Source organism: Solanum verrucosum, unplaced genomic scaffold (assembly GCF_900185275.1).
Source record: "Solanum verrucosum unplaced genomic scaffold, falcon-dt-bn FXZP01000177.1, whole genome shotgun sequence".
In the NCBI taxonomy this organism is placed as follows: domain Eukaryota; kingdom Viridiplantae; phylum Streptophyta; class Magnoliopsida; order Solanales; family Solanaceae; genus Solanum; species Solanum verrucosum.
This window is the reverse complement of record NW_026020401.1, coordinates 717726-732617: the sequence shown is the minus strand read 5'-3', so window position 1 is coordinate 732617 and position 14892 is coordinate 717726. Positions and strand designations below refer to the sequence as shown.

The 14892-nt window shown below is 33.9% G+C and overlaps 2 protein-coding genes across 2 annotated transcripts in view; both read right to left on the bottom strand.

The window, feature by feature from the left end:
* The window catches only part of LOC125839970 (non-specific lipid-transfer protein 2-like), a 554062-nt gene that overhangs the window by 235535 nt on the left and 303635 nt on the right, over positions 1–14892 (bottom strand). The window lies entirely within an intron of this gene.
* Positions 4319–5463, bottom strand: LOC125839953 (cationic peroxidase 1-like). Its single transcript, XM_049518915.1, has 3 exons — positions 5251–5463; positions 4967–5161; positions 4319–4870 (listed from the first exon to the last, which is right to left on the bottom strand). Exons 1-3 carry the CDS (start codon positions 5461–5463, stop codon positions 4319–4321), a joined length of 960 nt encoding a protein of 319 aa, XP_049374872.1.

The following is a 14892-nucleotide window of genomic DNA, read 5'->3' as shown; positions in this document are numbered from 1 at the left end:
TACTAAATCAATAGCCAGTGGTTATTGGGTCGTCGTGGGTTCAGCTCGAGAGAGTGAATCCTAGCTCTTCTCCCACACATTCAGCTTGAGAGATTGAATGGGCTAAAGCAGAGGCTGCACTTAAATGCTACAACTCGGTGTTCGAGAGAAGCCGAGTTAATTCGGGGTAAGTTGCTCGAGAGAGAATTTACCCCAATTAAAGTCTAGCTTAGTTACAAATATTCAGTGATTTACTATCAATAGCATTTACCCAATAGTATATTTTATCCCATATTCCTATCACATCCCAAGAATCCCGTCTCCCTATCTCGCATCTTTATATTTTTGCTATTTTTGTCATTACTTGAATACAAACCCCCCATTAATAATTGACATTCGTGTCAAACCTTTAGATTTAGTATGTTTTTAATCGTTAATGTTTATAGCTATGATTGATTAGAAGTTGATTTTACTTTTCTATTAATTCTTGCAACCACTCCCTTCGGACTCCACCCCAACTCATTCGGTTGGGCTATATTACTATTGTACAATCGTAGACACTTGAATTGGAAGTTCTGTCTTGATTACACAAACATCAGCCATTTGAAACTGCACCACAACTAGAATCTAAGAACTCTTTAAGATCGGATCCTCTTGATCCTACTCGACAATCTACTAGAGTATCTCCTACTCCAAACTGATATGTCTTTTCCTTTGCTTTATCCAACATTTTTTGTTTCAACATGTCACTCGATAGCTTCCAAGCATGAATGTTTGCAGAAAGCAATGGAGGAAGAAATTTTGGCTCTTAAAGAAAATAACACATATAGGACATTGTTTCATGTCCTTCAAATGTCCCCAAATTGGACGTAAATGGATTATTTCATTCAAATTGTATCCAATGAAACCCTTGATCGGTACAAAGTTTGATTAGTTGTTCATGGTAACAAATATGAGTATTGTTTGGACTATGAGGAGACTTTTGCACCCATAGTAAATGACTACAGTGCGAACTATTATTACCATTGCTACTTCAGAAATTTGCCTTTTTTATCAAATAGATGTCAAAAATACTTTTATCCATGGTGATCATAAAGAATATATTTATATGAAACCTCCACCATTTTGTTCCCATCACCTAAATCAGATGTATGAAAGTTGAAGTAGTCTTTATATGTCCTTGTATGACAAGTTTTGTCTACTTTTCTACACAGTTTTCTTTTGAGCTGAATAAATATGACTTTTTTTTTTGGAAAGCCTCTAAGGGTTGTATTTTTTTGTGTATGTAGATGAAATTATTATAACATGAACCGATTCTTCATTAATCAAGCCTTCAACAATAGCTTAAAGAGTTTTTTTAAATGAAAGATCTTACTACTATTACATATTTTGAGGGTTTGGAAGTTCAAAATGATGCTTCAAGTGTGTTTCTAAATCAACACAAATATACTCAAGATATGAATTGTTTTGATAGTCTTCAAGATTCTTCCTCCGTAGATACTCCATTGGAATTGAATGCAATATATCATAGTGAGGAAGTTGATTTTCTTCCTGATCTAACTCAGTCTAGAACCAAGTTTCAGCCAAGAGCTTTGGCTTGTGCTTTTTTGGGTTATCCACCTGGACAAAAGGGATATAAACTCCTGATCCTAGAAACCAAGAAGATCATTGTTTCAAGGGATGTTAAATTCATTGAGTATATTTTTCCCTTCAAGACTATTCCTATTCCTTCCACTTATCCTATCTTTACGGCTCCTGATCAATATTTTCCCTCATCTCCATAGCCCATCCTACCTAATCAATCTTCACCAGTACAAACAACTTAGCCTAATGATGACTCATCTTCTTTATAATCATTTCCCTCTTCTATTTCTCATTGTTCTACCATGCCTTGTGTTCCTCCTACTGTAACACCTATCAGGCAGTCCACTAGGCCTCATAAGAAGCTTGGATATCTATCAGACTACATTTGTAATGCAGTATATCTCACTGATCTTGCTCAGTCCTGTTTTACCTCTTCAATTGAACCTCCTATATACCATTTCTCTACCTAATCAACAGACCTTTAACAGTACTTTAAATATTACTGAACCTACCAAGTTTGCACAGGCTGCAATGCACCTTGGCTGGCAGCAGGCAATGGCATCTGAATTTGCAGCCTTAGAGACTAATAAGACTTGGGAAGTAATTGTTTTACGTAAGGATAAGAAGGCCCTACCTTGTAAGTGGGTCTACAAAGTAAAGCAAAGGTCAGATGGGTCCTTGGAAAGGTTAAAGGCACGTTTAGTTGTAAGAGGTGATATTCAGAAAGAAGGGGTAGATTTTCATGAGACTTTCTCTCTTGTCGGTAAAATGACCATCATTAGGTGCATTTTAACCATTTCTATGAAGAAAGGTTGGCGTATTTATCAGTTGGATGTTAATAATGCATTTTTGCATAGTGATTTACAAGAAGTATTCATGAGGTTTCCTCTTGGTATGACTGGTCCAAGTCCTCATCATGTGTGCAAACTTAATAAGTCTTTGTATGGCCTGAGGCAAGCCTCACGCCAGTGGTATGCTAAGCTCACTTCAGCCCTGGACTATAAAGGTTTTTCATCTTCACTAAATGATTATTTTTGTTTGTTAAGAAGGATGGTCCTTTTATCTCAATAGTTGCAATATATGTAGATGATATCATTTTGACAGGAAACAACTCCAATGAACTTGACCAGCTTAAGTCTTTCCTCGATAATGAGTTTAAGATAAGCTTGAGATTCTCAGAGAACCACATGGACTGATTATAACTCAGCAGAAGTATACTATGGAACTTCTATCTGAATATGACTGTTCACATCATCTTCCAGTTGCTTCATCACCATTCGATCCTACAGTCAAATTGTCTTCTACTTTAGGCGAACCATTGCTTGATGCTACTTCATACAAAAGGTTAATAGGTAAGTTAAATTACCTGACTCATAGCCGGCCTGATATATGTTTTGCGGTCCAGCATCTATCCCAGTTTATGCAAGAGCCTCGTACTCCTCATTTCATTGCAGCCCTTCGAGTACTTCGCTATTTGAAAATTAATCCTGCTCAAGGTCTACTCATATATCGGGAGATTTTTCTCTACAATTAGCTGCTTATTGCGATGCAGATTGGGGTTCTTGTTTGGACACTCGCAGATCTGTTAGTGGTTATTTTGTAACTCTTGGAGGCTCTCCCATTTCATGGAAGTCTAAGAAACAACTCTCCGTCTCTCTGTCTTTAGCGGAAGCTGAATATCGTTCTATGCGGTGGGTTGTAGGTGAGCTGACTTGGCTCAATCGACTTCTTCTTGATCTTGGTTATCCACCGGAGCTTCCCATTCCTGTTCATTCTGATAGTCAATCAGCAATTCATATTGCTCGAAACCCCATCTTTCATGAGAGAACCAAGCATGTGGAGCTCGACTGCCATTTTGTCAGGCAACAATTCCTTGTTGGTCTCATTTCACTCTCTTATGTACCAGCCTCCTCTCAGCTTGCCGATCTTTTTACTTAGGCACTATTTGGACCTTCTCATCACACCATTCTTCCCAAGTTGGGTCTCTCTGCACTGCCCTCCAACTTGGGGGGGGGTGTTGAAAATGGTATTTCGTCTATCTCACAAAAGAACAAAGAATTGGAGAAGATGAAGTCTAAAGAAATGAGGGAAACATTTCAAATGTTAGGGAAAAATTCAGATGAAATAATTTTTCCCTCTTCTGTTAGCAATGGACACCTGTCCTCTCAGGCCCCACAAATTAATGTGTGTTGGAACTCATCTCAGCCATCAGAACAAATGCAATCACAGCCCTTGATCACAAACTTTGGATACTTGGAATATGGTTAGAATTTGTTAAGCAAAACCCAATAGAGATAGCACACATGTACATAATATTTTGTATTTTTGATTTACTTTACTGTGTAAATACAGTTATAAATACATCATCAAATAATCAATGCAATCATCAGAAAATTTTCAATTCAAGTCTCTTTAATTTATGTCTTTCAATTTCAAGTGTATTTCTGATTTCTGCATTTATTTTTCTGCAATTTCCTATAAACCATAGAGAAGAAGAGAAGATATAACTTATATAACTTAATTATTAATTTCGTAATCTATTTATCGGAACAACTTGGAAGATATTCAATCTACTTATTAAATATGAAAAGGAATTCGTTCATTCAAAACATTATCTTGATTCACTCGCCAAATGAATACAACAAGATCCAATTTCTTGGAAAATTAACTTATCAAAGGCTACAAATGAATAAAAATCACAACTACAATTGCAAATAACCAAATTCTTGAAACACACTTGATTTCACTAGCAACATTAGTTCACTTTCCTGCAGTCGACACGAATCTGGCCTTGATTTCCGGTCAATAGTTTGATATTACCCATCTTAATCATAGACTTAGCAAAATCTTTCGAAAAAGTCCTTAGGTTCGTACTATAGGCTTTAACAAGCTCATCAGTCTCTCCTCCACTAAAGAGTGCTTGATCGGAATGCAAAAGCCCTTTCTTGGAAACCAAGTTACTGAAATATTTGGAGTCGAAAAGAGCAGATGTAGGATCAAGGGAAGCAAGATTGGAATCACCACCACTACGCGGACAATTTGCTTGACGTTGACTTGCAAAGGTGGAGTCGATGTTGTTAATCTCATTGTAGATGCGATTCCTAAAGGTGGAACATTGAGCAAACCCTAGAGTGTGGGCACCGGAGAGTGCAACGAGGTCTTCCTCATCCAAACCTTGCTTCTTAAAGTTGTCGATAAGTGCAGGTAAGTCCATCAATGGAGTTGGAATGTCATTATCAGCAGTGGTTCTACTTGCTGTAGTCGAATCCCTTCTTCCTAGTTCCACTTCCCATGTTGGTCCATGTAACTGTATGTGTCAATAATGTAACAAAATATTAGTTCACTAAATTAACTTTAGCTTATACTCCTATATTTATTAGTGGAATAAATGAGTAATACGCACCGCAACTACGGAGTCACGAGCTGCAACAGCCAAGATGTCCGCACAAGATACAACTGGACGTCCACATACTCTATCAACCTCCGATTTAATTCTATCGATCACCTCAAATCCTCTAGCAAAATTGTTATTAGGACGAGCAGTCTTTTCACTGTCAATAGTAGCCGTTTGATCAAGAAGAATAGAAGCGTCACAACCCTGCATTTATTACAATAATAATTAGTAACAACATCTCAAGCAATTACCAAACATATTAACTAGGTAGGAGAAAAAGAAATTAAACTGACGTTAACGAAACAATCATGAAAATGTAATCGTAGCAAAGAGGCGCCCATTCGCCTCTCTTGGCTGACTGCATCCTCAACAACCCTTCTAATGGTTGGTAAAGCTTGGGGACAAATATCATCATAGAAATCATCTGATAAATCCGAAAAAGCGATGTTTGCTAGACAAAACATGACTAACACATGAAGAAACACCAAGCTATAACTTGAAGCCATTTTGTATATAGAGAGTCCTCTATGAAGTTGTACACTTGTTTGTTGTGTTTATGAGTTTGTGATGATGAAACTAAAATGAAGGCTGTATTTATAGGTGAAAAATAATGTTGACTATAGTTACACGACAATGGTTGTAGGTTTAGCAACTCTCACAAGAATGAGCAACACTTTTGACAATTTCTAACAAGACAATTTTTAATTTTCTAGTACGTTGAAATATTACATGCATGAAAAGTTCGGACATAGAAATTGATAATCAATTATTACAAATTTGAGTGGGTCGTCGGTATTATAATTAAAAAACTATCAAATATCAATATTGACTTGGCAAATAAACCGTACTAATTACGAAGTATTTACTATCAACTATATATGATATGATATTGTTTGAACAAAAATGTACTCAATTAATAGTTTGGTCTTAAAATGATATTGTCATTAATAGTTTGGTCCAAAGATGTTGTTATTTAATGAATCAAAAATGCTATTTTTAAATTAATTTATTATTTATTTTCTTTTTAAATACATTCTTTTCCTAATGATTATATTTTTTTAATTACAAAAATGCTTATCCAACTTCAATCGGTAAAGATAAAGAAAAAAAATATTTTATATTTTCTTAAAAAAATTGGCGTTACCTAAAAATGGAAATTGATGATGGGATTGTAATGATCTTATATATATGACCTATTAAAAATTTGTATGGAGTTATTCTATTGTAATATATTGTTAAAATGAGATTAAGAAGATTAGAAAATTATTTCCTACTTATTTATTAGTTAAAGCGAATTTAAAAAAAAATCATAAATGGTTCTTTAAAAGTAATATTTTTATTAGGAATAAAATGTTTTTTTAAAAGCTACTATAATTATCCGAAAAAGACATATTTGATCCATTAAGTAATAATAGGGATATATTTTAGACCAAATTATTTGCATTAGGGACATTTTTGGACCAAATTATTGACGGCAACTAGGGGTGTGCAAAAATCGAACCGATAAAAGTGTTATTGATTACTGTTATTGGGGTATTGGGTTAACGGTTTTTAAATTGTTTTATAAAAAAAATATATTGGGTTATCGATTTGGTATTGGTTTTTAATAATGGGTTATTGGGTAAATCGATAACCCATTAAGACTAGTAATTTACTACTTTTACTTGTACATAAATATTATATATTAATCTCAATATCTTACTAGTTACGTCTTTGTCCTTTAACCTTCAATTCACACTTCACAATGACTTTGAGTTCACAATTTCACATTATACAAAACGTTAAAATCTAAAGTAAGAACCCTACTCTTCTTAATTCCTCTTTGTGTTACACTTGTATAGTTCTTTTCATGTTTGTTATTATTGTTTCTATTTTATGAGCATTTGTAAAGTTACATTATTGTAGTTTCGCATCAAATTTATTAGGAAAATCATATAGTTGTTTTTTAAGTATTTTCTTATTGGTTAAACCGATAAACCGATAAAAAAATATCTTATTGGTTTAACATATTTAAAAACCAAAAACCGATAAACCAAACCAATAATACATAAAATCGAACCGAACCGACCGATGCACACCCCTAACGGCAACTACATTTTCAAAGAAAAACTAGTAACTAAGATATTATTATTCAATTTCACATATTATAAGGACATTTGTGACCATTCTCCGTTAATAATATTATAAGTAAGTACCCACTCCAATTTGGCGAAACATATAAAATATAGAAAGACGAATAACAACTCAACGTGGACTATATCTACCAAAAAAATCTCATGTCAACGTTAAAAATAATTAACATGCAAATAATTTTGTTATAATGAGGGTAACCAATAACTATCATTGATGATAATGGTCTTTATTAGTTCATTAAAGAATAGAGTGGATACTTGTCATTGGTCTAATTAATTATTGGCTCATTCATTAATCATTATTTATATGGTACGTTAATTCAATATCAATCAATTAATGGGCATGACCATAACGAGTCTCACACCGAAAAATCTATTAAACAAAATATTGATGAAGAGAAGATATTTGATCAGTAGATCAACAACTATGTTTGAATAATACGTTTTATGTCTCTTTTAATTTGTTTATACTGATTTTGTAGAATGATATTTGTATTAATTGAACTTGGTTATAATGTAGCAAAACTATCTCCGCAACAAAAGGAATTTTTTAATCTTTAAATAAAATAATGTATAATTCCATTTGTATTTGTAGGATCTAGAAAATCAAGAGATAGTTTATCACTTAATTTCTAATCACCCTTCTTATTAACTATAGTTATTTCTCAAAGTATTGAATTTATTATATTCAAAATGTGATATAATAAAATTATAATTCTGTTTATCCTTCTAATTAAAGAGGTATTCCAAATCAATACGGACAAGTAAAACGGAGGAAGGGAGTAGTTGCTATCTTAATTTATGAGAATACAATCTACTTCCTTAGAGTTGGTGTTAGGATATGATTCAGGTGCTACTTCTATGATATTGAAGGTTAAATTAGTCCACCAGGCCTATAATATTATCAATTTGCTTAGTGCTCATTATTGAAAAGAATACAATAATAAAAAAACTAGAAAATTTTATGTTAAAAGCTAGCAAATTAATGTGGCGATTATCCAATAGTTAAATTGTCAAAGTTGAGGTTTGCAAGTAATTAATATATTAACTTGAGAGTAGTTAATTTTATTCATGTTAGAACGAGTTCTATAATATGTGGCTATATCCGGTTGAGATAAAAGTAAGTCCCAACTAGCACGAAGATTTATTTCACATAGTTATAGGTGTGACTATAAAAAGGTACCAGTAAAACCTAAACAGAAATGATCCAAGAATTTTCATCTGGCTTGAAATTTGACATTCATTTTTTAAGCCACAATTGTTGCCTGCATCAGTGACGAATTTAGAGCCAAAAAATATGGCACTGGCTCCCGTGGTCTCATCGTAAAATTAGATATTTTATATATATATTTTCTAAGATTTGTATAATATTATATTTTGGCACCCGTACTACAAGAAGTCTAAATGGTCCACATGATTTGATGTTGAACTTTTGACCTTGAGGATTAAGGATCAATTTCCACTTCAATACATTTTACTTGGTGCACCCTTGTTCGAAAAATCCTAAATTCGCCTCTACCTGCAATCATTGATCGTCTACAACTAATGTTGTGCTCTTACATTGTTGATAACACGGCTGATGGCTCTATTTTCTCTACCGGATGCACCGGTATGAAGCCGAATGGCGTCCAATGAGAAGGTGTGTAAGGTTGATAGAAAGGGTTAGTTACCATATGCAGAGGTGAATACAAAATTTTAAGAAAACAGGTGCACCATTGCTAAAGATAAGATCAAAAAATTTATAATAACAATAACTAAGCGAGCAAAACTTAAAAATTACATTACCACAAAAAATATTATCAGTTTACAATTGTACTCGAGGAGACTTCATATTTTGAAAACGATCTATAATAACAGCATTACGTACATTTTCAAATATCTTCCGCTCTATCTTACAAACTAAACAACCATTAACTCTTGATGATTTCCTATTATAAGTAAAGACACGATTTTTTTTATGGAAACTCTAAAATTAAAGTGATATATTTAAAAAATTTATGATTTTGTTAGTTTGTTTATTAAAAAGAGAAATCATAAACTAATTTTTTTTTTACCTTAAACTTTGACAATGATGATTTTTCTAGATTCTTGACTAGAAGTTGGAGACTTGGAGTTCTTTGTGTGAAAAATAAAAGGCAAATTTAAAGAGAGAAGATAAAATATTTCTGGAACTTGGGATCAAACTCGGGACCTTAATGGTAAAATCAGGCCGTCAAACTAGTGAACCATCCAGCGACTTTGAGAATGGGTTCCACAAGTTTTTATTTAATATATTCTTTAATAATTATACAAGCAATATATCGAGTTTAGTCGGATGACCACGGGTTCCGGTGACCCAATTTTAATACATAAATTCGCCTCTGCCATGAAGTGTGTTACAAGGTTCGTTTGTACATATAAGGAGTACGCATTTGGTATGAAGTAAAATATTTTCTGAAAAATACTTTTCAATTTTCTTACGTTTGGTTGACTTAAATGTTTTGGAAAATATTTTCCAAATCAACTTATTTTTCTCAAATTTAAGGAAAATTGCTTTCCTCCAAAAATTAAAACAAATATTTTTCGAACTCTCCTCCAACCTCAAATTTTATTTTATTTTTAAATTTTCAAATTTTGAAAACATCATTTCTTTTAAACCTCATTCCTACACCGACCCTTCTACCGATCCCCCCCCCCCCCCTCTACCTCATAAAAAATAAAAAATAAAAGCTTCTTTTTGAAAAATATTTTCAAATTTTAGAAAATTTCAATTTTTTTATCCTACCTCTATCCTGAACCAGCCTCTCTCTCTACAATTTTTTTAGGAAAAGAATATTTTCATAAAATATATTAAAATCCTAGTTTGAAAGTTAGGTTTCGAGTTGGGTATGGTCCGGTCCCCCTTCGAAAGTCGGGATCGAATTCCAATTTGAAAGTCGAATCTTTGATCGGATGTCGAGTCCCGATTTAAAATGGGTCCTGCATTCTGATGATTTGAAAGTCAAATCTTGATTCGAGTGTTAGTGTTGAATCTAGAATTCGACCGTGTCCAAATTTGGATGTCAAGGTCAGGTCTTGGATAGAATACCCAGTCCCGGATCAGGGTCGGATCTCAATTTGAATATTAGGTCCCCAGTCCAGGTTCGATTCTCGGGTCAGAAGTCGAATCCTATGTTGGGAGTCGGGTCGAGCCTTAGAGGTCGTGTCTTTGTTTGAAATTTGGGCTCTGGTTTGGGTGTTGGATCTCAAATTGGGGTTAGTTCCAGAGTCAGGGTCCAGATCAAGTATTGAATTAGACATCAGGGTTAGGTGTCGGTGTTGGGTTTATGATCAAGAGAGTCTGGAGTCAGGTTCTGAGTCGAATGTCGAGATCAGATCTAGGATCGGTTGTTGGGGTCGGGTCCTAATTCAAATATCGGGTTTGGATTGAAGGTCAGGTCTAGGTCATGGGTCAGATCTCAAGGACAGATTCAGATTGGTCGACGGGGTCGTGTCCTAGTTCGGGTGTTGAGGTTGGGTATTGAATCGTTATCTAGGTTGACTTTCGGGTTAAAAATTAATTTCCTAAATAGTATTTTCTACCCTCTAGCCATTATATAAATGATATAACTTTTTTAGAAAATATTTTTCATTCACCAACCAAACATGAGAAAAGAAGTTAGAAATTCACTTGTTTTCCTAAAAAATATATTTTCAATGGAAAATATTTTCCTTTGTACCAAACACCCCATAGTTTTGGTATTTTTTGATAACTTATGTAATTGGTTTGTTTTATAATATACTTGTCAAATAATTTTGAAGAGAGTGAACCTGGATAATTTTTTTAACAACTTGTGGAAGATCCACTAAAGTTTCAACATTATTAATTTCATAGACAAAATACAATCATTACATAATTAGAGTTCACCATCCTACCATAAACCCATCAATTGGGTCGGGCCGACCGGTTTCGGCCCATTAAAGTCGGCCCGATAACGACCCAAGACCGGTAAGGCTCGGACCAACAGTCAGCCCCTTATAATAATGGGGAGGCCCGGTCCGGATAAAAATTATGCCCAGGCTAGTAAGGGACCGGTACACAACCCACCATTTGTTTCTAAGGACTCGGGCTGAAGCATACGGTCGAGTTCCTCTCAATCCGACAAATATCAAGTAGAGGTTTTTTTTCACTTCGAATCACCATGTTTTGTTACCACCATACTTTCGATCGACCATTGCACATTTTCTTCTCTTAATCCCTGAAGTCTTGGATACCAAAATTCTTGACCTTCAGTTCTGTTGAAATGATTAAGGTACACCCACCAATCGTGGCCTCTAAGTTGGTTTGGTCGTCTCAGTGGATCTGGTTCTTCTGCATCATGGGCTTTGAGCAAATGTCTCATCTTCCACCACTTGAAGTATTAGGTTGCACCCTTGAAAGAAACGTTTGGCGCTTTTACATTTGTCCAATGCTCTGTAAATGTCAGCAAGAATCATGGGCACCAAATTGTAGTGATTGATCATTGACTCGTAGCCTACTCCATTAAAGATAGCATGAGTGACCATTACTACACTTGGATAGATAGTGTAGTTTGGTCCTTGGGAAAATACCATTGTCCCAAGTAGGCATATTGCAAAAGCAAGATGACGTGTTTCTTTCCATTTTTCCTCTGAGACAAATTCTTCCTTGAACTTTTCGTAAGCTCTTGTGCGTCCAAATCAGTAATAAAGCTTTTGAAGTGGAATGTTTGGCTCGGGAAGCTTTTCCATCCATTCGACTTTGACAAGTGAAAGTACTTCTTTAATTTTGTAAAAATCCAATATTTTTGGAAAAAGGAGATCTGTATCAGGTTCACGCTTCCTCTTGTTGCACATGCCGATACTCTCATAATTTGCAGGAACTTTCTCGATAGTTGGCGTCATTTCTACTTCCCCGAATTGGAATACCATGTTATCATTGTCCCAAAAATGCATCATTGTCCCAATCAAATCGGGTCAAGCCTCCATTTTCATTAGTAACGGGAGGTGGCATATGTGTCTTTGAACCTTTTTCTTGTCTTCATTCACTACTAAAAAAATGTCAAAATACGACGGCCAAAAGCGACGGATTTCATCGCTTTTTTGGTCAAAATCAACAGAAAAGCGACGCAGTCGTCTCCGTCGCTTTTTAGCCCGACGCTTTTTGTCTGTCGCTTCTTGACTATTTTTTTAACAAAAGCGATGGACTCTGTCGCTTTATTTTAATTTTCAATTTTTTTATTTCTAAAAAGCAACGCAGTCCGTCGCTTTTTTGGAAATTTTATTTTTGAAAATCCCAAAAAAGAGACGGATAAAAGGACCCTGTCTGTCGCTTTTGTGAAAATTTTATTTTTGAAAATCCCTAAAGAGCGACGGACAAAACCACGCTGTCAGTCGTTTTTCTGAGAATTAAAAAAAATAAAACCCAGAAAAGCGACGGATAAAACCACGCTGTCCGTCGCTTTTCTGGATTTTTAAAATAATAAAACCCAGAAAAGCGACGGACAATACCACGCTGTCCGTCGCTTTTCCTGCAATATTTTTGAATAGTTTCTAATGTCCACCTGCAAATGCAATGCAATTCAATTCAATTCTATACTATTCAGCCCAATCAAACACACAATTATAAACAATCTAAACAAAACGTAAAACAACAAACTTAAAATAACATTAAAAAGTATCTAAATCACAAATTAACGACTTATAAAGCCTTTTTAAAATTCGTTTCAAAATTACAAAAAGTTCATAAATGTCTAGAGATCTAAACTAGGGAGTGGGCTCTACATAATCATCATCATCACTCTTGTCGTCGGTGTCATCGGGAGCCGAAGTAGTAGGTCAACGAGCGAGGCTCATCACTTGTTCTTTGATTTGCTGAACTGTCTCACTCATGCTTTCTTGTTCAGCTACTCTTCTCCGCTCCGACTCTGCCAGTGCTGCTGTAAGCTTAGTTATTTGAGCCGACATAGCAGCAATCTAAACACCGTCAAGTGCCTCGGCTTGACGTGATGATCCAATTCCTTCTAAGCCTAACTGGAGTCGTCTTATATCGTTTCGACAACCTAGACCATAGGCTCAATCCTTGTGTCTTGTGTGCCTCCCCTACCACTTTTTCTTTCCAAATCTGGGTGGAAAGTTCAGGTGTCAATTGGAGCGAACTATCTAGATTCTCAGCGACGTACTGATGAAAGTTATTCTGCATATTAAATATAAAAATTGACATCAATATATATACATATCATAAATATATTCACTATTAATATATATTATTCATATTAAATAACTTACAAAAGTTCGTTCGGCCCTTTCCTCCACCCACACATCCAGATCCGACTCATTTTCTTTCTTCTGACATGACTCTTCTTGAAAACCTCCGGTTCAATGGGAGTGCATCCCAATTATTTTTCCTATAAATAAAAACTAAAATTTATAACGATATATATGAATCAACTAATTATTTATTTAAAACTTTGAATTAGAACTTACCACCAACTAAACCACACTATTTATTTTAACTTATTTAAACAACTTAACAACTTTTTAACTTGAACTAGTTTGGTTTTGAATTAATTCCAACAATTAAATCCATCAACAAAATCACATTATTTAATTTAACTTATTTAAACAACTTTATAACTTTAACTACTTTAGTATCCACCAACTAAATCACATTATTTATTTTAACTTATTTAAACAACATAACAACTTTAACTAGTTTAGTTTTGACTTAATACAACAACTAAATCCACCAACAAAACCACACTATTTATTTTAACTTATTTAGACAACTTAACAACTTTTTAACTTGAACTAGTTTAGTTTTGAATTAATTCCAACAACTAAATCCATCAACAAAATCACATTATTTAATTTAACTTATTTAAACAACTTAACAACTTTATAACTTTAACTAGTCTAGTATTGACTTAATTTCACCAACTAAATCACATTATTTATTTTAACTTATTTAAACAACATAACAACTTTAACTAGTTTAGTTTTGACTTAATACAACAACTAAATCCACCAACTAAACCACATTATTTATTTTAACTTATTTAAACAACTTAACAACTTTTTAACTTGAACTAGAATTAATTCCAACATCTAAATCCATCAACAAGACCACATTATTTAATTTAACTTATTTAAACAACTTTATAACTTTAACAACTTAACAACTTTTTAAAGCTAAGTGTCAACACTAGATGGACACAAATTAATCTTGCAAGAAAATCAATTTTGTCATCAATAGGATCAACTAGTGTTGGTACTTACGCTTAACAAACACATTATTCCTGAATTAAAGCTTAATATCAACACTAGATGGACACAAATCGATCTTGCAAGAAAATCGATTTTGTCATCAATAGGATCAACTAGTGTTGGTACTTATGCTTAAAAAATATATTATTTCTAAATTTAAAGCAAAGTGTCAACACTAGATGGACACAAATCGATCTTGCAAGAAAATCAATTTTGTCATCAATAGGATCAACTAGTGTTGGTACTTATGCTTAACAAATATATTATTTCTAAATTTAAAGCTAAGTGTCAACACTAAATGTACACAAATCGATCTTGCAAGAAAATCAATTTTGTCATCAATAGGATCAACTAGTGTTGGTACTTATGCTTAACAAACACTCAATGGACACAAAAAAAATTATCACAAAATTAAAGCAAAGTATTAATACTAAATGGACACAAACACATCATTGAAAACAATTGTACTTGAACTTAAGAAATTTAGAAGCACCAACCTTATCTCCAACTTTGATGAAAGAAACAATATAGTCTTGTATTAACTTTTTTAGATGTTGAGCT

Bases quoted from the DNA above. Each gene is read 5' to 3' on its own strand.
- LOC125839953 (XM_049518915.1), bottom strand. From the start codon at position 5,463: ATGGCTTCAAGTTATAGCTTGGTGTTTCTTCATGTGTTAGTCATGTTT. The intron at 5,162-5,250 runs GTCAGTTTAATT...TAATAAATGCAG, and splicing joins TTCATGATTGTTTCGTTAAC to GGTTGTGACGCTTCTATTCT. The intron at 4,871-4,966 runs GTGCGTATTACT...TGACACATACAG, and splicing joins CTCGTGACTCCGTAGTTGCG to TTACATGGACCAACATGGGA.